This window comes from Gymnoscopelus microlampas (assembly GCF_963454915.1).
Source record: "Gymnoscopelus microlampas genome assembly, chromosome: 2".
Taxonomy (NCBI): domain Eukaryota; kingdom Metazoa; phylum Chordata; class Actinopteri; order Myctophiformes; family Myctophidae; genus Gymnoscopelus; species Gymnoscopelus microlampas.
The window spans coordinates 15,164,675-15,188,071 of record NC_139939.1 but is presented as its reverse complement, the minus strand read 5'-3'; the positions used below and the strand labels follow the sequence as shown (position 1 = coordinate 15,188,071).

General features: G+C 41.3%; 3 protein-coding genes across 3 annotated transcripts; all 3 read left to right on the top strand.

Annotated features, from left to right (window-relative positions):
* Positions 1–987: 987 nt before the first annotated feature.
* On the top strand, positions 988–17,594 carry LOC311059668 (uncharacterized protein). Its single transcript, XM_084077683.1, has 5 exons — positions 988–1,443; positions 5,356–5,486; positions 9,568–9,774; positions 15,937–16,006; positions 16,455–17,594. The coding sequence occupies exons 1-5, from the start codon at positions 1,152–1,154 to the stop codon at positions 17,540–17,542; spliced, it is 1,788 nt and encodes a 595-aa protein (XP_083933809.1). The 5' UTR covers positions 988–1,151; the 3' UTR covers positions 17,543–17,594.
* Positions 9,978–14,565, top strand: LOC311059843 (uncharacterized protein). Its single transcript, XM_084077937.1, has 2 exons — positions 9,978–13,686; positions 13,751–14,565. Exon 1 carries the CDS (start codon positions 10,057–10,059, stop codon positions 10,915–10,917), a length of 861 nt encoding a protein of 286 aa, XP_083934063.1. The 5' UTR covers positions 9,978–10,056; the 3' UTR covers positions 10,918–13,686; positions 13,751–14,565.
* Positions 17,595–20,437: 2,843 nt separating the features above from the next.
* cfap300 (cilia and flagella associated protein 300) lies at positions 20,438–21,226 on the top strand (the record flags this gene model as incomplete). Its single annotated transcript, XM_084069930.1, has 1 exon — positions 20,438–21,226. One exon carries the CDS (start codon positions 20,438–20,440, stop codon positions 21,224–21,226), a length of 789 nt encoding a protein of 262 aa, XP_083926056.1.
* Positions 21,227–23,397: the final 2,171 nt, after the last annotated feature.

Below are 23,397 nucleotides of genomic sequence, written 5' to 3'. Positions count from 1 at the left end.
AAAAAAGAGAAATATTGTACTTTTTACTCCACTACAATTATTTGAAAACTTTAGTTACTTAGTTGCTTTTTAGATGTAGATTTGTGTTACTAAACATACATTAACCACTTAAAAGGTCTATTTCGGCTATTTGAAAATGCTATTTTGAAAATATGTGTATACATTTTGAACTTGTGAAATGGGACACTCTGCACAATGACTACTTTTACTGTTGGTACTTTTAAGTATATTTTGATGCCAATGGTTTTTTACTTTTACTCAAGCACATTTTGAATACAAGACTTTTACTTGTAACAGAGTAGTAAAAAATATTAGATAGATTTTTTTCCACCGCTGAAGCACACCAACCTGTGAACAACTTGGCCCAAAAAACAAATATTCTTTCTTTCTTTCTTTCTTTCTTTCTTTCTTTCTTTCTTTCTTTCTTTCTTTCTACATACAAAGTGTGTGAAACATCTTTCTTTCTTTGCTGCGCTACTCATTCTGAACAATAGATGGCAGTGTTGTTTACAGGAGGAGAAGGAGGAGTAGGAGGAGATCGTCACTCCCACTAGGAATGTGTTTCCGTCTTTCCGTTCAGACAATCAGTGTTGCCATGTCCGCTTATTATAAGCGACTTTGGCTTGTTTCTTGCTTCCTAATGTTGTCCTGTGGTTCTCAAACATTTTCAAGTCAAGGACCCCCAAATTAATCTGTATTTGTCTGCGGACCCCCATCTGAAAATATGTTATGCCAGCTAGGAGGGACCCCATACAAGATTTGTGTTGTTAAAAGGTCAAATTGTTTATAAGGTTGTTGTTTTTTAAACAGCCAATCTACAAGCTCACAACAGCTGTGAGCTTGTAGATCGGTTATTTTCGAATAGTCAATGTAATATGTTTAAAGGGCGAAGGGCTCACTTCTTTTGGGCTTGTTTTCATAGACCCCGGTTGCTTATTTCTCTCGCAAAATCTGGCATCAGTAAATGTGTTTCCGTACAGACAATCATCACATCAACACACAAAAAGCTGAGTTCTATGTAGACCCGACAGGAGAGAGATCCTGATCCTCTTCACTCCAACAAGCGGCTCTTTAATGCTTTTTCATAAGTGTCCACGTTTCAACGACGTGTTCGTAACGGGGACCAAACAACAACAACAACAACAACAACAATGACGTCTTCCTCGGCTGCTATGGACTTCCACACGCAGATCGCGTCCATCATGGAGGTTCTGGCCAACGCGGCCGTGGCAGAGATCTGTAAGGTGGTGGACGACGGCTACGCCGAGGTGAGCCTGGAGGTGAACCAGAGCAACAAGGAGAACGCCTTCCTCCGCAGGAAGGTCAAGCTGCTGGAGCTGCAGATGGCCAGGTACAGAGCGGAGAGATGCAAGAGCACCGGGGGGCCGGGGGGCTTCCTCAGTGTGCGTGTGATGAACAGACCCCACACTGAGGCACTGGCAGGTAAACACACTGACACATACTGAGAGACACACACACACACACACACACACACACACACACACACACACACACACACACACACACACACACACACACACACTGAGGCACTGGCAGGTAAACACACTGACACACACTGAGACACACACACACACACACACACACACACACACACACACACACACACACACACACACACACACACACACACACACACACACACACACACACACACACACTGAGGCACTGGCAGGTAAACACACTGACACACACACTGAAACACACTGAGACACACACACACACTGAGGCACTGGCAGGTAAACACACTGAGACACACACACACACACACACACACACACACACACACACACACACACACACACACACACACACACACACACACACACACACACACACACACACACACACACACACTGAGGCACTGGCAGGTAAACACACTGACACACACACACACACACACACACACACACACACACACACACACACACACACACACACACGCACACACACACTGAAACACACTGAGACACACACACTGAGGCACTGGCAGGTAAACACACTGAGACACACTGAAGCACTGGCAGGTAAACACACTGACACACACACACACACACACACACACACACACACACACACACACACACACACACTGAGGCACTGGCAGGTAAACACACTGAGACACACTGAAGCACTGGCAGGTAAACACACTGAGACACACTGAAGCACTGGCAGGTAAACACATGACAGACAGACAGACAGAAGCACTGGCAGGTAAACACATGACACAGACAGACAGACAGACAGACAGACAGACAGAAGCACTGGCAGGTAAAACACACTGAGACACACAGAAACACACTAATGACTATGGCCGGTGCTGACTATGTTAATGACTATGGTGCTGACTATGTTAATGATGACTATGGTGCTAACTATGTTAATGACTATGGTGCTGACTATGTTAATGGTGACTATGGTGCTGACTATGTTAATGGTGACTATGGTGCTGACTATGTTAATGATGACTATGGTGCTAACTATGTTAATGACTATGGTGCTGACTATGTTAATGACTAGGGTGCTGACTATGTTAATGATGGCTATGATGCTGACTATGTTAATGACTATGGTGCTGACTATGAACGATGACTATGGTGCTGACTATGTTAATGGTGACTATGGTGCTGACTATGGTGCTCACTATGTTAATGGTGACTATGGTGCTGACTATGTTAATGACTATGGTGCTGACTATGTTAATGATGACTATGGTGCTGACTATGTTAATGATGACTATGGTGCTGACTATGTTAATGCTGACTATGGTGCTGACTATGTTAATGATGACTATGGTGCTGACTATACTGATGACTATGGTGCTGACTATGTTAATGATGACTATGATGCTGACTGTTAATGGCTCTGGTGCTGACTATGGTGCAGATGGTGCTGACTATGTTAATGATGTGCTCAATATGGTACTATGTGATGCTGACTATGGTGATATGGTTACTGACTATGTTAATTGACTATGGTGCTGATTATGTTATGACTATGGTGCTGAATATGTTTACTAACTATGTTAATAACTATGGTGCTGACTATGGTGCTTTTCAAAAAGTATATACAATATATTCATAATACACAGTACTGTTGATAGATTGATTTTGGATGAAGATGCTTCAGTCACAATTTGGATGCTCATTGTTTCAAAAGGAACAGTGACTAATAAAGTGAAACCTGCATTTCAATCTATGGGAAAGAAATTGTGGTCGAAAACACATTTGTTGACCGTGCTCAAAAGCTGAACTAGTCACCGGCTGGCGATATTTAAGATAAAACAGAAGTGCAACTCTTGTCAAATCAGGATGTGATCGGACTGTGTCAGCAAGCACAGAGAGGGATGTTATTGTAGGGTTTCAAACCGTGCATAAACCACTCATTTCAAAGAAGACACACATGCGCATTTGAGAGTTCAGTGGTGGAAAAACCACAGGCACTGGTCTACAGAGATGTGAAAAAAGTGATATGGTCAAATGAGTCATCCTTCACCATATTCTACACATGTGGTTAAATGCATGTGTGGCATACATACACCAAGAGTACAGTACACGCCTGAATGTTTGACCCCGGCAGTATGGTGTGCATAGTTTTGATTCACTTGTCCCTGGAAGGGTCACTGAAAAAATCAATGCAAAGTTATTCTCCCCGCCATATATGTTTGTTATTTATTTTATTTTATTGTCAGACAAAAGAGAAAGAAAACAGGAAAAACGTATTTTTCCATGATACAGCATAAAACTAATATAACGTAAGGTATACTATGTTCTGCCAAAAAGGAACAATCTTAGAACAAGACCAGAAAGTGTAGCGTGCCCTTTGATAGGTTACATCTGTCACAAAAATCAGATTCATTATACATTCTAAAAATGTCTTAAGAAAACAGTTTTCTGAAAAAACGTTTATTGTGTATATATTGTTGTTGTCAGGCAGATACATCCGACGTTTGTAGCTGCTACAAAAGATACAAATCTACACATCTAAATTCAAGTTGAGCTGGTTTTAACTTCCAGATACAAAACTACTGTAGCTCCGATGACACGCACGCTTGATGATGTCAACGACCGTATTGAACAACGCAGATACAAAGCTACTTTTTGAATTCGAATCCTGAAAAGTAAGAGTTTTGGACATATGAGGTTTCCACCCGACAGAGACGATGTGTATAGCTAAAATCTAAAATGACATAGATGCGTTCCTGTCGGTTTTAGTGGGTTGATATTTACTTAAGAGTAACTTTGAACTGAATGAGCTTCAACCTGGCATCATCTGAACCGTAGTGCATCCTCTCCACTACACATCTCCTCGATCAACTCGACACAGATGTGCCTCCCAGGCAGATTTGATGCATTTTGATGATGGAGCAGTCGTATAGGGAATAGCAGTGGGGGCCACAGATATAAAACACATTCATGTTTCCCATAGAGATTTCCGAAAACATTTTTAGGCTTTACATTATTTTAAGCCTGGAACCAAGCCATCCAGGCTCCTGGTGAATCATGGCCATAAAACATTTGACTCTGTGTCAAACAATATTATATTATTAAATGTAGTATTATACAATTAAATATTCAAATATGTTTTAACAGAATCAAATGTTTTATGGTCATGCTTCACCGGAATGGCTTGGTCAATGGTTCCAGGCTTAGAATATTTTCGGAAATCTCTATGGGGAGATTAATGGGTTTTATATCTGTGGCACCACAAAATGTCCGCCACTGTTATGCCCTTTTGGAAAACAATGAGACATTTTTTTGTAAACAAGTGTCCGTGTCCTTAGAGTCAGGATGTTATACAATGTTATTCCTCTGAGTGAACATCTTTGTCCCAAAATGAAACATTAATATCCTGATGGGAGTGGTCTCTTCCAGGACATTGCCCCGATCCACAGGGCACAAGGGGTCACAGAATGGTTTGATGATTATGAAAATGATGTGAATCATATGCTGTCGCCTTCACAGTCATCAGATCTCAATCCAATTGAACACATATGAGAGAATTTGGACATTGCAGATATTTAGTGCTTGAATATTTAAGCTTAACTATGATTATTTATACTTGATTGCGCACCGAAAATAGCCATTTTACAAGCTCACAACGCCTCGCAGCAACGATGCGTTGTGAGCTTGGAGATCTCCTGTGTTTCACTCTTTCTATGTTGCCGCTTCTGACACCTGAATTTCCGTCCAAGGATCAATACAAGTTGATCTTATCTTGTATATAACTGTGAACTGTCTATTCTATTTAGACTAACCACAGCGTTGTACTTACTGATGTGGAAATACATAAATAATAAATTCACCTTGATCTGTTCTCCCTGTACCTTCTTCATAGGCCCATCACTGCAGGGAAGGACCAGGTTTCTCAACAGAGGACCAGGGGTCAACCAGCCTATGCCCAAGATCAAACCTATGAACTTGGACCAGGACCCAGATCAGGACGTGGTTACCACCACCAAGACTGAGGTACAACACACTTCTAGATACCATATTATGTCCAAAACCGTGACTTTTCGGGATTCAAATGCATTATTTTGTGTGACACTGTAGTTTGATGAAATAGGACATTCATTTACAAAAAAAGAAAAAAGAAAATGCGGTTTCTGCCTGACAGCAGCGATATCATACCATACGTGTACATATCATGTCCAATCCACTTTATTTATAGAGCACATTTAAAACAACCGCTTTGAACCAAAGTGCTGTACACTGAGTAAAAAAATATAAAATACTTAGAGTAAAACAATAGACGGGGGGGGGGGCAGGAAAACAGCAACTCTCAGTCTGAATCATCAAACACCAATGAGTGAGTTTTCAAACGTAATTTAAACATGTATGATATGATCATTTATGATATGAACTACATTGTATACACATGTGCTGTATATACGGTATTAGGCCTTCAGTTTCATTTTTTTAACCTATTAATTTCCATCAAAATAATAGGTTGATATATATAATAATCTGGCAATTTGGTTTTATTTAGCATTGAAAGTTGGTAGTTATCAATACTTGGTTGGTGTTCATTTACCACTATGCTGTGGTGTGGAGGACTGTTTGTAGTGGTGCTGGAGCTGAAAAAATAAATAAAGTAAAAAGAGCAGATTTCAGCTTTTTCATGGTCTATGACTGAACATCAACAAGGCAGATAACTTGCTGTCTTGCATTGCCGGTGTCAACTTCTGAGGTTGCTGTGGCAAAGTACAGGAGAGGATCTTGTCTCGTGTCTTGGGGTTAATGGTTTTGGTAGGAGTCACTACGTGACTGTAGTACACACACAGAATGTTGAACTGGTCACTGGCCGGCGATATTTAAAGAAAAACAGAAGTGCAACTCTTCCTCAGATGACAGACTGTGTCAGTCAGCAAGAACCGTCTGTTAACAACTACATAAAGAGGGATGTTTTAGTACTGTAGATAGATATAAGGAAGATATGTTTTATTCTCTGAGCCATGTTGATTACACTGCTGTAATCAACTTAACGATAATCGTTTTCCTTTAATATCTGTAAACAAAATAGTTTTGTGCTGGTTTATAACTATTATTTATCTATTTATTTATTTATTTATTTATGGAGGATGTATAAAGCAGAATGCCATGCTTACCACTGTTCTTTATACAATGACTGGTGGTTAGGGGAAAAAAGGGCAGAGGACAGAATTTTGGCACATGCTGCACATAACATTTCTGAATTCTAAGTTGAGTTTCAGCCTCTACAGGTATCGCTTCTCCATGAATGCTTTTTACATGCTGGAATTAATATTGAATTAATGGCTTCCAGATCATATTTGATGAATGAACTCCGACTTCATTCTAAAAAAAAAAATGAATTTGCACAAAGCATGTGTAGAGTTTTGGATTATGTTCCTATAGAGACAGATTCAACCACTTAAAACATATAAACCCAGGGGTCTGTCTGTATTTGGTCCCCTTCTTTTTCTCCTCTACTCCAACTCTCTCTTCCAAAAAAGAGATCTGCTATTTTTGGCAAATGTTAACCTATTTTGATGACATGCCCAGAATAGGGACACTAGGATGCTTGTGGTTAAAGGACCACCTCACCCATTTTCAGACGTATCTTCATATAATCGGTCCTCAGTGCTCCTCATTGATGCTCATTATAGTATGGTATCATTTATGTCTACTCACTCACTCTGTGTCTCATTTGTGGACAGCTCAGAAACCTGCCATCCTTTTTTCTGAAACACAAACAAGGACATGTAGACTCACCATACCCAGCAGATATTTATTTATTTATTTTAGTTTATTTCAATCACAATTGAACATAACAGTTGTGCCTACAATAAATACCGCAATATAAATAATGGCCGAAAAGATATGGATAGATATTAACCACTTAAACCCCAGCATCCGTATTGTGGGGAAAGCTTTCGCAGAAGCTCGCGATGCCTTGTGAGCTTATTGATCGGCTTATCGAGCAAAAGCTTTCTCCACAATAAACTGAAAATATACTACCATAGAGCCCTAAGGGAGTCAACCATATGGGGTTTAAGTGGTTAATTTACAATCACAATGAAGGAACAATAAATCCATGAATACAAATAATCAACCTATCCAATGTGATACTCAATTATTCATATGCTTCACTTCAATTTGATCTGTATTTTAAATGGTACAGGTGTACAGGTACTTGTTTTGTTTTCACATCACACACACGCACACAGGTACAGCAAGGATACACACAACTGGCCAACAATGTGATACTTTTATGTCAAACAGTACTGTCAAACATGTGGCCTAGAAAGTGAGACGTGACAAACCAGAGTACAGAAATGTCAGCATGTTCCCCTTTTATGGCTGTAGTTGTGTTGGTAGAGGTGTGACAATGTGACCATTTTTTGTGATTGATTTTACTAAGTGTTCAGATCAGGATTCTGATGATGGGAGAATAGAAGGCAATAATCTTAAGTGCTTTAAAAATATAGTGCCCGATTTATACTTTGTTGCGTGCAGAATCGTGCACCGAAAATAGCCGATCTACAAGCTCACAATGCAACGTGACACGTTGTGAGCTTATAGATCTGCTATTTTTGGTACTGTATAACTCAGGCCCTATGGGCAAGGCTTACTTACTACTTATAACTCAGGCTTAACAGTACAAAGACAAAGGCTCCACCTGGGCCCATAGTGAGTCCCGTCTCCCCAGTACAATTTCTTAATTGTTTGAGTAATACTGCAAATTGAGAAGAGCATGACCACCCATGGGCTAAATAAATTGTGTAATGTGTTTATTCAGACTAAAAAAAAAGAAGCTGTGTGTGTGTGTGTGTGTGTGTGTGTGTGTGTGTGTGTGTGTGTGTGTGTGTGTGTGTGTGTGTGTGTGTGTGTGTGTGTGTGTGTGTGTGTGTGTGTGTGTGTGTGTGTGTGTGTGTGCGTGCGTGCGTGCGTGCGTGCGTGCGTGCGTGCGTGCGTGTAAGATAATATTTATTCTTATAACATCTATTAGAGTGAGCTGTTTACACATATCCACTTCTATATCATCTATATGAGAGGTATCATTTTCTAAAAAGATTATCTAAACGTGGTGCCATATTTATTCCTGAGTATTTATCCCCCCCTGGTGTTCAGTGAAATGTATGACTCATAAATGTTTTTTGTTGGCGTCATATCATTGCCGTTGGGTATGCCCAACACTGTTACTCTTCAGGAAATGGACAAAAGTGTTCCAATGCATCCAGGGTAGTTATTATTTAGTCTTAAGCTCTTGTTAATACTTTGTATTGGTTAAATATTTATAAAAACCTACAGATAGACTTAACCACTTTCACTTGGCATCCATATGTTGGGCTGCATGTATAGGGCTGTCACGATTACAAATTTAAGTTGACGATTAATTGTCACGCAAATAATTGCGATTAACGATTTCATTGTGTGTTTGGTATTGAACATTGGAACATATGAATACAATTTTAATTTGTGTTTGACTTTTAGGCTTCGTAATACAAAATGGCACAGGGCAGATATGACAAATAACTTAAAATATACAAAGAAATTATTGACATATTTAATAATTGTATACATGTAAACATAGCAGAAATAGCTGATCAGATCTACAAGCTTACAACACGTCACTTTTTGATGCGTTGTAATCTTGTAGATCAGCTATTTCTGCTTTTTTACATGTGTGAACATTTTTCAACATGGAAACAATTATGACGATGACAAAAATGATTGCGATTATCTAAAATGATGTGATTAGACGATTATGTAATAATTGTGAAAGGCCTATACATGTATGTAGTTATAGGCAAAACATAATAATCCCCTATGTTCAAAAACGGCAGATCTACAACCCCAAAACCTGTCACACTGTCTTACAACAAAGGGCATTGTTTTCCAAAACAAACATAAAAACGTACAATGTGGATGTGGACAAGGTTTCTGCCAAACGGTGACGATATGTAAGAGGCAAGCATTAGATTTGTTGAAATGTATCTTATAACCTGAATATCTTCCAAATTGCTCTATTGCACTATATAGACATGATATTACATTTGCCAGAAATCTAATGAGTCTCTCTTATCAGTCCGCAGATGCCGAGGTTGACGGTGAGAAACAACTGCTGATCGTGAAGGTGGAGGGAGCAGTGGAGACCAGAGAGCCTGGCCAGGAGACGTTCACAGGGGCTTGCATCAGCGCCAGAGCTGGAGGAGAAGATGTCGTTACATCTCCCCCCGGAGGCCTGGATGATCACAGCGACGGGAAAGCGGCTGGACGTCCCGGCGAAACGGAGGTCAGTGGATCCGATGTCATCTCCTTCGTTGTCGTCCGGTCTGAGACAGACGGTACCCTCAGTGACACCGCCCACAATTCCCGGCCAGAGTTAACGGGAAGCGATGTCAGAGCGGCCAAGACCGAGCTGCCAAGTGAGGACGGGGGGGTCAATGGCGAGGAGGGGGGACACTGGGGCATGGCGGGGGATACTCTGCCTCAGGTGTGCGTGAGTGTGACGGCGTGTGTTGATAACGCGTCGGTAGCACGTCCCTGTGCCGTAGCACCTCCCTCTGCCGTCGCAATGGAGACTGCATCGTCGCATACCGGCCAACAACCGACCGGGCCTGCACTGCAAAATGGCGTCGGCCGCAACAGCGGTGTCACCAGCCTCGCTCCCGGGTCTTCCGTTTCAGAAGTGATAGTGATCGACGGCGAGGCAGCTCCAGGCGAGGAAGACGGGGCGCTTCGGTGGTGCAATGCGGGACAGTCGATGGTAGACCAGACCATCAGGAGAACGGAGAGATCGGGAGACGCAACGCTTACCTCGCCTAAGAAACAGCCCGTTTGGACAGAACCGGCGGGTAAGGGCTCCTGGTTCTACCCTCCTGGCAACGCTCCAGGCACCTTTACTGGTCTAACTACCTCCCACGCCATCACCGGAGACACGCACCGGTCCAGTAGACAGAACATTAACACCACGGCGGCAGGCCAATTCAAGCACTCGGAACGAACAGTCAGGGTGCAGCACCCGGGTAGCAATCCGTACACATCGTATCCTCCTGTCAATCATCTAAGCCAAAGACCGTCTCCCAATGCCGGCCCTCAAACCTACCAAAAACATTCCGGACATCCCGGCCAAAGACCCACTCCGTATGCAGGCGACCAGACCCACATTAACCCGGCCTCCATGTACAGGCCGTTCAGCTGCACCAGCTGCAGCAAGTGCTTCTTCGTGCAGGCGGACCTGCAGAGGCACATGGCGCGCCACACCAGGGAGAAGCCCTTCGTGTGTCAGGTGTGCGGCAAGAGCTTCGTGTGCCAGAGCCAGCTGCAGATGCACGTGAACGTGCACACGGGCGCCCGGCCGTTCAGCTGCTCGATCTGCGGCCGGCGCTTCTCCCATCCCAGCAACTTGAAGAGGCATCAGAAGATCCAGCACTGAATGCACTGAACTTGGTCGTTGTTGTTTTCTTTTAGTTTTTTTTACATTTTGAACATTTTCGAAGACGTTTTAGAAAATAGCCGAACTATACAAGCTTGCCTACAGCAGTGGTTCTCCCCGGGTCCATTTGGTTCCATTTGTACACTCTCAGAGTTACAGATCCTTTAATGTTCCATTTGGTTCCTAACTATCCATCATTTAGCTGGGGATAGGCCTGTCACAATTATTACATAATGGTCTGATTGCAATTATTTGAGATAATCGCAATTACTTCTGCATAATCGTCATAATCGTTGAAAAATGTTCACAACGTTATACATGTAAAACAAAAAGCTAAAATAGTTGATCTACAAGCTTACAACGCATCACGTGACATGTTGTAAGCTTGTAGATCAGCTATTTCTGCTATTTTTACATGTATAAATTTGTTAAATGTGTCAATAATTTATTTGTATATTTAAGTGATTTGTCGTATCTACTCTGTGCATTTCTTTTTATTAGGAAGCCTAAAAGGCAAACAGAAATTAAAGTTGTATTCATATGTCCCAATGTTCAATGCCAAACACACAATTACATTGTCAATCGCAATTATTTGAGTGACAATTAATCGTCAACTTAAATTTGTAATGGTGACAGGCAGCCCTAGCTGGGGACCCCTTGGAACCCCCCCAAGGACCCCTGGGGGTTCCCTGACCCCACGTTGAGAACCACTGGTCTACTGTACATTTTTTACTGGCTATTTTTAAAATATCTTTGAATATTTTCAAAATCATTTGGCCTATAATGGCATGTATAAAATAGGGACATCAGGGTTAAAGTGGTTAATTGTTTTATATATATTTTTAAAATCGTACTTCTGAAGAGGAAAATGATCTATTCTCCCGCCACTGTCACCTCACAGTCAGAAGGTCCAGGGTTCGAGCCCAACTAGGGCCGTTCAGTGTGGAGTTTACATGTTGTTACACATTGGTTTCTTTCCTATGGGTGCTCTGGCTGTAGACATGCATGTTTAGGACTGGATGTTACTGCAAAAGGGCTAATCCTGTATGAATAGATACAGGATGAATAGATGCATAGATGAATAAATAGAATTGTAACAGGGCTGCTATTGAATGTATGGTCGTAGGACACTGTACTGTTCTCTTACTCAATAGCAACACAGCTGTCCCAAATATACCCCTTCATAAGTACTGTAGGTATCTTAAAAAAAAACAAAAAAAACACCATTAAGAGATTAGTTTTATACAACAATGAAACGTGGATTCTTTTTTATTATTGGTATTTATGTTTTTAGTAAACATTATAGTGGAGTGAGAATAGATGGAAAAGTGTGAGCGAGTGATCAAGGCTGTGATTACCAGACAAAGTTCTCGTTTGGTATCAGCAGAACAATCAAAAAAACTAAAAATGTGTATAGCACAAAAGATTAAGAGCATTAAGACCAAGTGCAAAAGAAACACTTATTAAAATAATATTTGAATAGAATAAAAAAAATGGTTAATAAAGAGTCAATATGTTAAGAAATAATGGTGAGCTAAAATAACTGCAATGTTCTGGTTTGTTCCAGATATGTATGTGGTGCATACAAACGGAGCGCTGCTTATATGTTTAGTAGTGTTGTCGGGGTTCAGAAAGCAGACCTGTCCCAGACAGCCTGAGAGGACTGGATGGTTCATAACGTAGCAGAAGACCAGAAATGTAGTTTGACCCAAAACCATTTAGTGCTGCATTTTGAAATGGGTTCTTTGACAGGCAGAGAGGCAGTGTAAAGACCTGAGAACTGAAGTGATATGATCCACTTTCATGTTATTAGTAAGGACTTGAGCAGCAGCGTTCTGAATCAACTTACATGTCAACTGCTGCTGCAGTCTGATTTTGTTTCTTGGACACCTGTAAAGACACTGTTACAGTAGTCGATGAATGCATGGGCAACCTTTCCCTAAACCTTCTGAGACAACTACTTTAATCCTTGATAGATTGTTAAGGCGATAGTAGGCTGACTTTGTAATTGTGTTAATGTGACTTTTGAAATTCAGGTCTGCATCCATGACTACACCAACACTTCTGTTTTGGTTTTGGGGTTTTCGACATGGCAGATTGAAGTTGAGCATCGACTTTTAATCGTTCTTCCTTGGCTCAATAAATAAATAATTACATATAATATCACTATATTTTTGTGGACCAAACATCCAATTTACAACATTTGTGTGTGTGTGGGGTTTGGTCTCCTGCAGCATTTTGGGCTTCATACGACTTCCACACAGCCTGCTGGTTGGTTACCAAAACTCTGCCAATTTTCACGACATGTGATTTCACTTCTGCTGCTGCTTATTTATGTTCCTGTGCAACTTTATTAGACTGACTGTATACATTGTGGATTTTGAACGATTTGAAGTGGTTGACTGACTGAACCTCATCCACAGCATCAGATGCAGCCAGTTCCAAACGGTGGTTCATGCAGTGCCATGTGAAAAGGTTAGGGTACCTTGCAGTCGTTGTTGTTGCACTCCTGATGATGTTCGTGCAGTTGGGATACTAATGAAGTTAATGTGTGAATTACTTCGAAACTCCCATGGCCAGCGGCCATTATCACCGCAACACAATTAGCCACACATAAGCCTTCACCTCGGACGACACATTATCACTTGAAAAAGGCTATTTGAAGTCTACATTCTTTCTGCCCCCAGCCCCTCCTCCTGTGTATCAGATACGCTTCCTCGGATGGTTACTAAACGTTGTTTTCATTAAACCGATGTTTGCAATATCAATGTAATGTAAAGCGCTTCGGATAGAAGCGCTATATAAATGCACCATTTATTTTACCAATATGCAGTGGTCTCCCTCTATTGTTTTTGAATTGGATTTTTGCCTCCTTGGGAACCCTAGGACTCTCCACTTTTTTGTGGCGGCTAGTTTGTTTTATATATTTTTTGATTATTTGTGGGGATTTGTCCCCCACTCATAGAACAAACTGCCATTATGTTTCTGATGAAGATTCCCTTTCAGGAACTTCAGCTTTTTATATGGTTGGTGCTTGACAGAGATTTTCAGAGTACAGTAGGTACATAAAGCAGCATTCCATGAGTTTAACCACTGAAACCCTATATACTTTGTTGACCGGGGTCCCCCAGGGGTCTGTACTTGGCCCCCTCCTTTTTCCCTCTACACTAAATCTCTTCGCTGAAAATAGCTGATCTACAATGCTTATGTTACTGCCGCCGAATTAGTACAATGTTCGCCAGAAACAGACTGTATCAAATATGAGTGACTTGACTATCGTAAACGATACAGAGCCACCTCCTTGACAATATTGCAGAGACAGTTTGTTTATTTTTGGACCACAATTCTTATGAGACGATTCTAAGATGACCCAATGTTATTCTCCATAGAAAAATTACTTCCGTGACCCAGGGGATGAACGAGTGACGTCAGGACTTGGGTACTCTTGTAATGCATTAATGTTTACAAACTGCATTTTAATAGCATTAAACTGTTACTTTCGAGCCTGTGAACATCACATTTGTAGCTTAAACAAACAATGTTCTTATGTGGGACTTTTTCTTCCTTTTTTTTGGTAAGAATTTTCTACAGGTGCATATATTGGTTACAATGTAATATGATACCACCAATAAATATTCTATATTTTTACAAGAATATCTTTGTATTGTAATAATGTTGTTGCCCTGAAAATATAGACGCTTATTCTGCTTGAATGAAGCCAGTATTGCATTTGGTGTGAAAGTTTACTTCAGACAAAGATGCACACAAAGCGAATATTAAAAATCCAGTTTTCAACTATCACAGAGTTCTGCAAACAGATGAAAATGTACTTAGAATGCATCATTTGGGAGTATAAACAGTGTTTGGTGCTGGAGGTCTCTCACAGAAACAATTTCCATGACTGCTACTGAAAGAAAAAGTAATTTTAAAAGGAAAAAAATAAAATAATAAATAAACTTAATTGGTAGAAACAAACAAAAAACACATAGTGCTTGTCTGAGTACTCAAATTTGTTTTACATGGAAAAGATTTAAGACCTGAACTTTATTTTTGGTCAAATAATAACGATGAAGTAGTATCTAATAATGAATACGAATAAAACAAATTGTGTCTTAGAGTAAAAAAAACTGTACAAACAAGGGAAAAGGGGTTACCTGGGGAAAGCAATTCTGAAGATGTGGGTTTGAGGGTTCACAACGCTTGAGCTTGTACATAGGCTATTTGTTAAATCGGTCATTCTTTTGTGGGTCACACAGCAGACATTCGTCCTTTGTAAATAGTGCATTCTCTCATTGATGAATGATTAATTAATCATTAGAGTTTAATTTAACACTGATGAATACATTCAAAAAGAGCATTCAACAATGAAGCTCGCTGCATCATTGCAGGGGATGAATCATCACATTTGCTAGTTTCAGCAGGGGTTTTTCTAGCTGTCCTCACCATTTCATTTTGAATGACCTGATACTGTGCGAGGGTTACAGGTGTGAGTGTCTGTCCCGGCCTCCCAGGTGAATGAAACCTAGCTTTAGGCTAATTAAAATCAGTGCCTCTTTGCTTTTTTAACCACGCCCCAAAACAGGCAAGCTAAATTAAAGTACCTTTCTCACTTAATTATCCACCATGAAATCATATTGATTCCTATTCTAAATCTATTACCATTTAAGTAACATCAATGATTCTTTGAACTCTTTTGAAACCTGCCAGGCTTGTTATCGAGCAGTGGTTCTTAAAGTGGGGTCTGGGGACCCCCAGGGGTCCTTGAGAGGGTTCCAGGGGGTCCCCAGCTAAATGATTCATAGTTAGGAACCAAATGGACCCTTACACGTCTGTAAGTCAGAGAGTGGACACATGAAACCAAATGGACCCATAAGGGTCCATTTGGTTCCATGTGTACACTCTCTTGAGTTATGGGGGTCTGTGGCCCCCAAACTGGGGGTCCTTGAAATCAAAATGTTTGAGAACCACTGTTATGGAGTATGGAGGCTGACCTGCTCAATGCCTTCCTTGTCCCTGCAGAGCCAGCAGACCGGTCGGAAGATGGAGTGCAAGCGTCAGGCAAAAGACGAGGGCCTGGATGACATGCCAGGTAGCCTGTTGAGTTCCTTATGTGGGAGTATACATAATTTTGTTTTTAAGGGGGTGTGCGAGTTATATTTTATTGTTTAAGTAAGTGTTAAATGGCTCTATATTTCGATGGCAGTGATTGCTATAGAGTGTGTGTTTAGTAACCCATCTCTCCAGCTCTTTAGTAAACAGAAAATGCATTTTCATCTCGGGGATATCAATTTGATCTATTCTGGGGTGAGAACTCTTCCAGAATAAACAAGTGAAAATGGAACTGATAAATGGTGGGGTTCTCTCTCCAGAAAAAAACATTCCTGTTTACTAAAGAGTTGGAGAGATGGGGAGACACCCTCTTACTGAACAAACTCTCTAACAAGGATTATTATTGCATTAGAGTTTGAACTTTTTAACAAAAACATCACTTTCACCACCTTTAATGCATCCCTTTTCTCTCCTACATGCTATGACAGCCAGGGACGTGATGGAGCGACAGAGTCCCTCTCAAACACTCCCACAATGGCTGGAGGACGTGGAGACTGAAGACGCGCCGCAGCCATCTTGTTCCATGTTCACCCCAGACGCTCTTCCAGGAAACTCATCATCACCTCCCTTCACCCATATAAGGACCAACCTCTCTTCAAGTTTGCCCACGGTTTCCCGAATGCCTAAAAGTACCAGTGACCACCAGGCAAGTTCCAAGACTAAGTTTGATGCCATGGACTCGTTTTCTGATCAGATGGAGCACGGCGGCGATGTCACAGCCTCGTGGATGCGAGACGGCAACGCGGGAGTGGCGTTTCACAGAGGAGGCGGCGAACGAGGAGCAATCATGGGAGGCGTAAGAAACCTGGGGAACCGGAACACTCACGACACCGGCTACCAGCACCCTCCTCTGCCATGTATCCAGCTAACAGAGACACAGAGCCCATCCAAAGACATGATGTTTGACTGCAACGACGTTTACAACAATCGCCTCCCCGCCTACAAGAATCCTCCCGTTCCTTCGTCTATCGCCGCAGGAGCGGCAGAGCCCCGCCAGCTGCAAACGTCGCCGCTTTGGTCGGGCGTGCAGCAGATGCCCGACTCGTCCCTACTCCCCCACCTGAACGCCAAACATCGATCGCCCTCCGATCAGGATCCGAACGCTCAGCGAATGGCGGTTCAGGACCAAGGGGCAGCCGGCGCAGTAGGGACCCAGCCACAGCAGTACCAGCCCAGTCTCCCGTACGCGTGTGCCTTCTGCACGCGTCGCTACGCCCACCTGTGCCAGTTGAGGATCCACGAGCGCGTGCACACCGGGGAGAAACCCTACCAGTGTTCCCAGTGCGGGAAGCGGTTTGGCCAGTTCTGCAGCCTGAAACGCCACCAGATGGTCCATACGGGGGAGAGACCTTATCGTTGCACCCAGTGTGGGAAGCAGTTCTCCACCTCCAACAACCTGAAGGTCCACCAGAGTGTGCACACTGGCGAGAAAAGGTTTCATTGTTCACAGTGTGGAAAGAAGTTCTCCTTCCTGAGTAATCTCATCCGGCACCAGGCCATACACACTGCCAAGTAAAACAGAATAGAGAGGGATTTTAGCTATTCCATAGCATGCATTTAACAACATAAAGAGGGTCCAAGTGATATTTCTTTGTTAAAATAAGTCTTAAATAGGTCTATATTCTATAGAGTGTTTGTTCAGTAATAGGGGTCTCCCTCTCTCTCCAGCTCTTTAGTAAACAGAAAATGCATTTTCAGGAGAGAACTCACACAGGATACAGAATAAACAAGTGCAATTGGAAGTGATGAAACAAAAACAATGACCAGACAAAATTGGAACTTGAATACAAAAAATTAAGCTGATAAATTATCCTTGTCGCTCTTCTGATTGGATCAAATTGGTATCCCGACATGAAAATGTATTTTCTGATTACTAAAGTTCTGGAGAGATGGGTAGACCCCTGTTACTGAACTAACACTGTAGCAGTGATGATTATCATACAGAGCTTTAACCTTTAACCAAAATAATTCTAAAATAAAATCTCTACAAAAACATGTCTCTTGCACCACCTTTTATCCCTGTTTTTAATTAAATATTTTTTATTGCAAATCTACAATCTCACAACACGTCGCACCGTGACACGTTGTGAGCTTGTAGATCTGCTATTTTACCTAAAATGATTTATGACATGCCCAACTTAGGAACGTCAGAGTTAAAGTGGTTCAAGTTAACGTCACTGCACTGCTGCAACTAATATGACTGAAAGATTGAAATGTTTATTTGTAAAGGTTGTCAACTTGAAGGTGTGTCACATAAGAGGTTTTATATTCTTTAGCAAGAAAACATGTTTTATTATTACATTTATCCACTCAATGCAAAATGAATTAGCCTCGATGTTCCTGGACTTGCACATAATATACTGTATGCATCCAGCCTATGTAGGAAATGTGTGTCTTGTCACACAACACTTGTTCTCTGAACATGTGAAACTCTGCGGTGCTTTTCTGCCTGCGTGATGTTGATAATGAAGCCAAAAGTTAAATTTTACTGGTGGTGTATTTATAACAAATAATATTGTTTTAAACAGTTCCCAATTGTTGGTTAACTGCTATTTGTAGATATTGTTTATTTACCACTGTATTCCTAATTTGTTACATTGTGCTAATAAGGTCAGTTTTCCCCTTATGTCTACTACATTTCTCAACTCACTATTTTTGTTGTACCTATTGTATATTGTATTTACCAAAGGCATTTGTCTTTGACAAATGATTTTGACATGTGTGCTCTTACTATGTATGACTGTGCTACTTTGTGTGCGTGGGTGTGAACCATTATTTTTGTGGAAATAAATGGGTACAATGGGAAAACAATTGTCTTGCCGATGTCCATTTAATGTGGCGTGCGTGTGTGTGTGTGCGTGCGTGTGTGTGTGCGTGCGTGCGTGCCTGCGTGCGTGCGTGTGTGTGCAATACAACACAGCACAACACAACACAACACAACACAAAAGAACACATATTTGATGATTGTGGAAGAAGTTTAATGCAAAGATGTATTTATTTATGTATTTATGCCACTCAGTGACTGGTATATGAACTTACAATGCATGTCACAAATACATCACATTAAAATAATAACATCAATTTAATTGTATCAACATATTAGGTACAGCCAATTGTTTTATTTTTTTATGTAACCCATATACAGTATAGCCTTTTTTACACAGCTTATGTATCCATTAATGAGACGCAAAACAGTGTTTTAGGTTGTATCAGCCAAGGCATAACATTGTGATAGATGATTGTGATGGAGAACAGAAATAAACATGTTAATACAGCCAAATGGAATAACGCAAGTTATTATCAACAACCAGTTCTATGGTATACAGAAGGTCCAGGAGCCTTGGGCAAGTTCTCTGCCATGGCTTCATAAATCTGTGAAATAAATGCATGTACTTGTGTTGAACACTAGAGGACATAAGGACATCACACAGAGCTATGTGGAAAGTTAACAAAGGTTTTTGGTTCCTGAAATGCAGGGTTGGGCTCTGGAACAGTGGGTCTCAGTTGGTCCAATGTTCTAGAGGGCCACCTGACCTTTGGGCCTAGGCCCGACAGGCCCGTTCAAGAATCCAGCTCTGCTCATATATTTTTAATTATATCTTGTTTATTGTTTTCACCATCATATAATTACCACTGTCTGTGGATCATGCACTGCAACATTTCACTGTACTCACTTGCATGAGCGAGTGACAACATCTAAAATGGGTCATCGTGTTAAAGTAGTAGTTCACCCAAAATATTACTTATTTTCTATCAATTACACACCCCATGAAGCCTTGGATTCATGGAGATTCTTACTACTCCTTTTAAATGGGACACATTATGGTTGGAATGTCATACTTTAGGCTAAAGTAGTCCTTTAATCAGTTACTTACAGTAGTAAGTAGGTTTCCCAACCAAGCAAAAAGTTCATTTTGTTCATATTTGCCAGGCTGGGGTTGACATTAAACCGAAACATTGATCCAAGTGATATATTCTGATATACTATTGCATCTACAGTATCACACATTGATATGTGTAGGCTGATATGTGTAGGCTGCCCCAGCATTTGGTTAATTTGCTGCCTTCTGCCTACTTGTGTTGTGTGTGACACAGTTTGTTTCTGTTGTAGTGCTACTTGATCCTAAGGTAACACAACACAGCTTTGTGGGGGAGGTGGCCTCCCACTGATTGAACCATTGGACTGCAGCAGGTCACATGACCTGCAATGTTTACATCTGATGTCATCAGTCTTGGGCATTCGTTGCCATGGTAATACATTGTGTTGTTGAAATACAAGGGAAGCCATGGCAAAGGCATGACACATTTAAACTTTGTGGATACCAATTATATTTGATTTCAGCTTAGCTGTACTTCACACATTTTTGTTCAGATTTACCCACTTTTTGAAAGAAAGGAACAATACTACAAAATGGCCGAAGTGACGCGCACATTTGAGCAAGAGTTTTCTTTCACTCCTCTAGAAAAGACATTTTCCTTCCTACAAGACAAAGACACTTTACAATTATTCCTGAAATGGTCCATGTTGGGGAGGATTTCAGCCCAATGTTACAGCTTTGACCAGAAGTTCTACCCTTACAACAGCAAAGACTTTGCACAGAGTTTTTTCAAAGACCCTAACGTGGTGGCCAGCCTGAGAAAGATGGAGGCGGGGGCCTGGGTTCCTCTCGACAGTCCGGTGGTGTCCGTCGAGGTGGAGACGGTGCCGTGCACCAAAGTGTCCACAGAGCTGTTCGACCCGATCTACACCCGTGAGATCGTGAGGTCCTCTGGACATGTGCTCAAATGCTACCACGAGGTCCACTCCGACTACGACGAGCTCAGGCGGATGCTTCAGGACCAGGACAGCGAAAACTATCACGTTATTGGACGAGAGGGGCGCGTGGAGTTCCTCTTCCGCCTCTTTAAGCACCTGTGTCTGGGAGGAGAGCTCTGTCAGTATGAGGACCTCATCTCTCCCTACATTGACACCACAAAGCTCATCTACAAAGACCTCGTGAGCGTAAAGAAGGACCCGGAGACGAAGGAGATCAGTGTCGTTTCCACAGTGCTCAAAGTCTGTGCTTGTGACGCGTCCGGCCGCTGTTACCCCGCGAGACAAGACCGGGAGCAAACCTTTGCCTACATGATTGTGGACCCGTTTAAACGGCATGTGTGTCTGTTCTACCATTGTTACGGGGTGGGAACCGTCACAATGTGATGCCAAGGACCACTAGGCCAATGATTCTAAAACGTTTTAATTTGAAGGACCCCAGGATATGCATTAGGCCACGGACCCTCATTTGATACCTTTTTTATTCTTTAGGACCACACTGCAATCTCCTCCGTGTTAATTTAACTCTGTACAGACCCATATTGGTCCATTTGGACCCTTGGGGGTCACTAGACCCAATGTTGAGAACCAGTGCACTAGACAATGTCTAAGGAGGGAGAATGATGTCTGGTATCAGCTTGTTTCTTAACCACTTTAACACTATATACTTTGTTGACTCGCGTCCCCCAGGGCTCTATACTTGATCCCCTCCTTTTTTCCTTTTTATACACCAAATCTCTTCACCTACAATAGCGTTTTAACGTGTTGTGAGCTTGTATATATATATCTGTAGAATGTTCTCCTATTATGAAATGCCTTAGGCCTAACCCAGAATAGAGACATTAGGATCCATGTGGTTCAAATATTTCTAAAATAATTAGTTTTGAGTTTTTTGTTTGTTTTGTCTGACCAGAGATGATGTAAACCGACCCAATATGGCTCACTGTATACAGACATGAGTACAATGAGCCTGTTTTTTGTGTGTTTAATGTTTATAAGAGCATTTGTCCATCTATATGTTCCCAGGGTCCTATATTCTCCATCTCAGTGCCCATCGCTGGGATTTTCAGATTTTGTTTTTTTCACACTTTGGCAGTACGATCCCAGTCTGCTTTCACCTGCAGTGCCATGCCACATACTTTTGCATGTCTGTCTTTGGAGCCAAATTAGTTGGATCAGGGGTTCCCTGGAAAGAATAAATTCACGAATATCTTTAACAGTCTGTGTGTCCCCTTTATGACCATGTGATATTATATTGATGTTATTATATTATATTGATGTTATTATATTATATTGATGACCTGGTCATCAATATAATATCATAGTACTGATGTCATAAACTGGCCTCCAAGTAGATGATTGGTACTGCACTAAGTGGGGTGGCTGAAACCTTGCCCAAATTTGGGATCATAAGTCATAGATATGTCATAGTCAACGACTGACGTCAAAGATGACTGATGTCACAGGTTGGTCACATGAACTTTATACATGAAGTATATTATTAAAACAATAATAATGTATTTAATTTGGGGAATAGAATATGTTGTAAAAGGTGTTTGTTTTTAGTATTCACATAGTCAAAACTACCTTGCTGCCGGGTCACAGTTCAATACGGAAGGCGCAATCGGAAGTTAATGTTGAGAGAGGAGAGATACTCATGGCGAGAAAACGAATAAGCAAAGCTCCCCGATCAGATGGACAGAGCGTCTCTATAATGTCAGTTTGTGCTCACTTTATCCATCAATTAACTGTTTCTCATTTGAAGTGAGGAAAATAATAGTTTCCCAAGTATTACTTCCTATTGTAGATTATGCTGATATTGTCAGAACACCACAGAATCACAGATACTAATCTCAAGGGCCGAGCAAGCTAACTGTATCTGTATGTGTGTATTGTGTATTTGTATTGAATGCAATGTTGTACTTATGTGTATAGGACTGCCTCTAAAATGAGATGCTACATCTCAAGGGGCTATCCTCTCAATACATTCTGACCAAGGGTAGCTGGCGGAAGTTAATTTGGCCCAATTGGTACAGTACTGGGTGCAGTAATAGATAGTGCTGTGTATAGCAGCCGGTTAGGTAGGGGGTGCAGCAGGGGGAAAACTTGTAGATTAATACCATTTATAAGGGTTGAACTCTAGCAGCAAAGTGCAATACCCAATGAATCATAAAGCTTCAATGAGATATATGCAAGTGCATCACAATAAACATGAATTTATAGAGTTCATGTTTGGAAAATTGCATGTTAAGGCTCACGACAAAACATACAGCTTGCTGCTTAATTGTGATAATTATGTCAAATTATTCTCTCCTGATAAACTCACTTGTAGGGATTGATGTTTGTAGGCATTGTATATATGGACCTATCCTCACTTTCTCTTCTACAGACCATTTAAACTATTCTTACCATAACTTCTGTTAATCTCTCAATAAACCGATGTAGACCTTATAGATGTGTGATGTGTTGATATATATATATTAACACACATATGCTAAGGGGAAAATATATTTCACTTTGGTCTCAAATACGTTGCTGAGGTGCACCTGGTTTATCTT

Excerpts from the sequence above, each read along its gene's own strand:
- LOC311059843 (XM_084077937.1), top strand. The coding sequence starts at position 10,057 with ATGGAGACTGCATCGTCGCATACCGGCCAACAACCGACCGGGCCTGCA.
- LOC311059668 (XM_084077683.1), top strand. The coding sequence starts at position 1,152 with ATGACGTCTTCCTCGGCTGCTATGGACTTCCACACGCAGATCGCGTCC. Across the intron at positions 1,444-5,355 it reads CCACACTGAGGCACTGGCAG|GCCCATCACTGCAGGGAAGG; the intron begins GTAAACACACTG and ends CCTTCTTCATAG. Across the intron at positions 16,007-16,454 it reads GGGCCTGGATGACATGCCAG|CCAGGGACGTGATGGAGCGA; the intron begins GTAGCCTGTTGA and ends ATGCTATGACAG.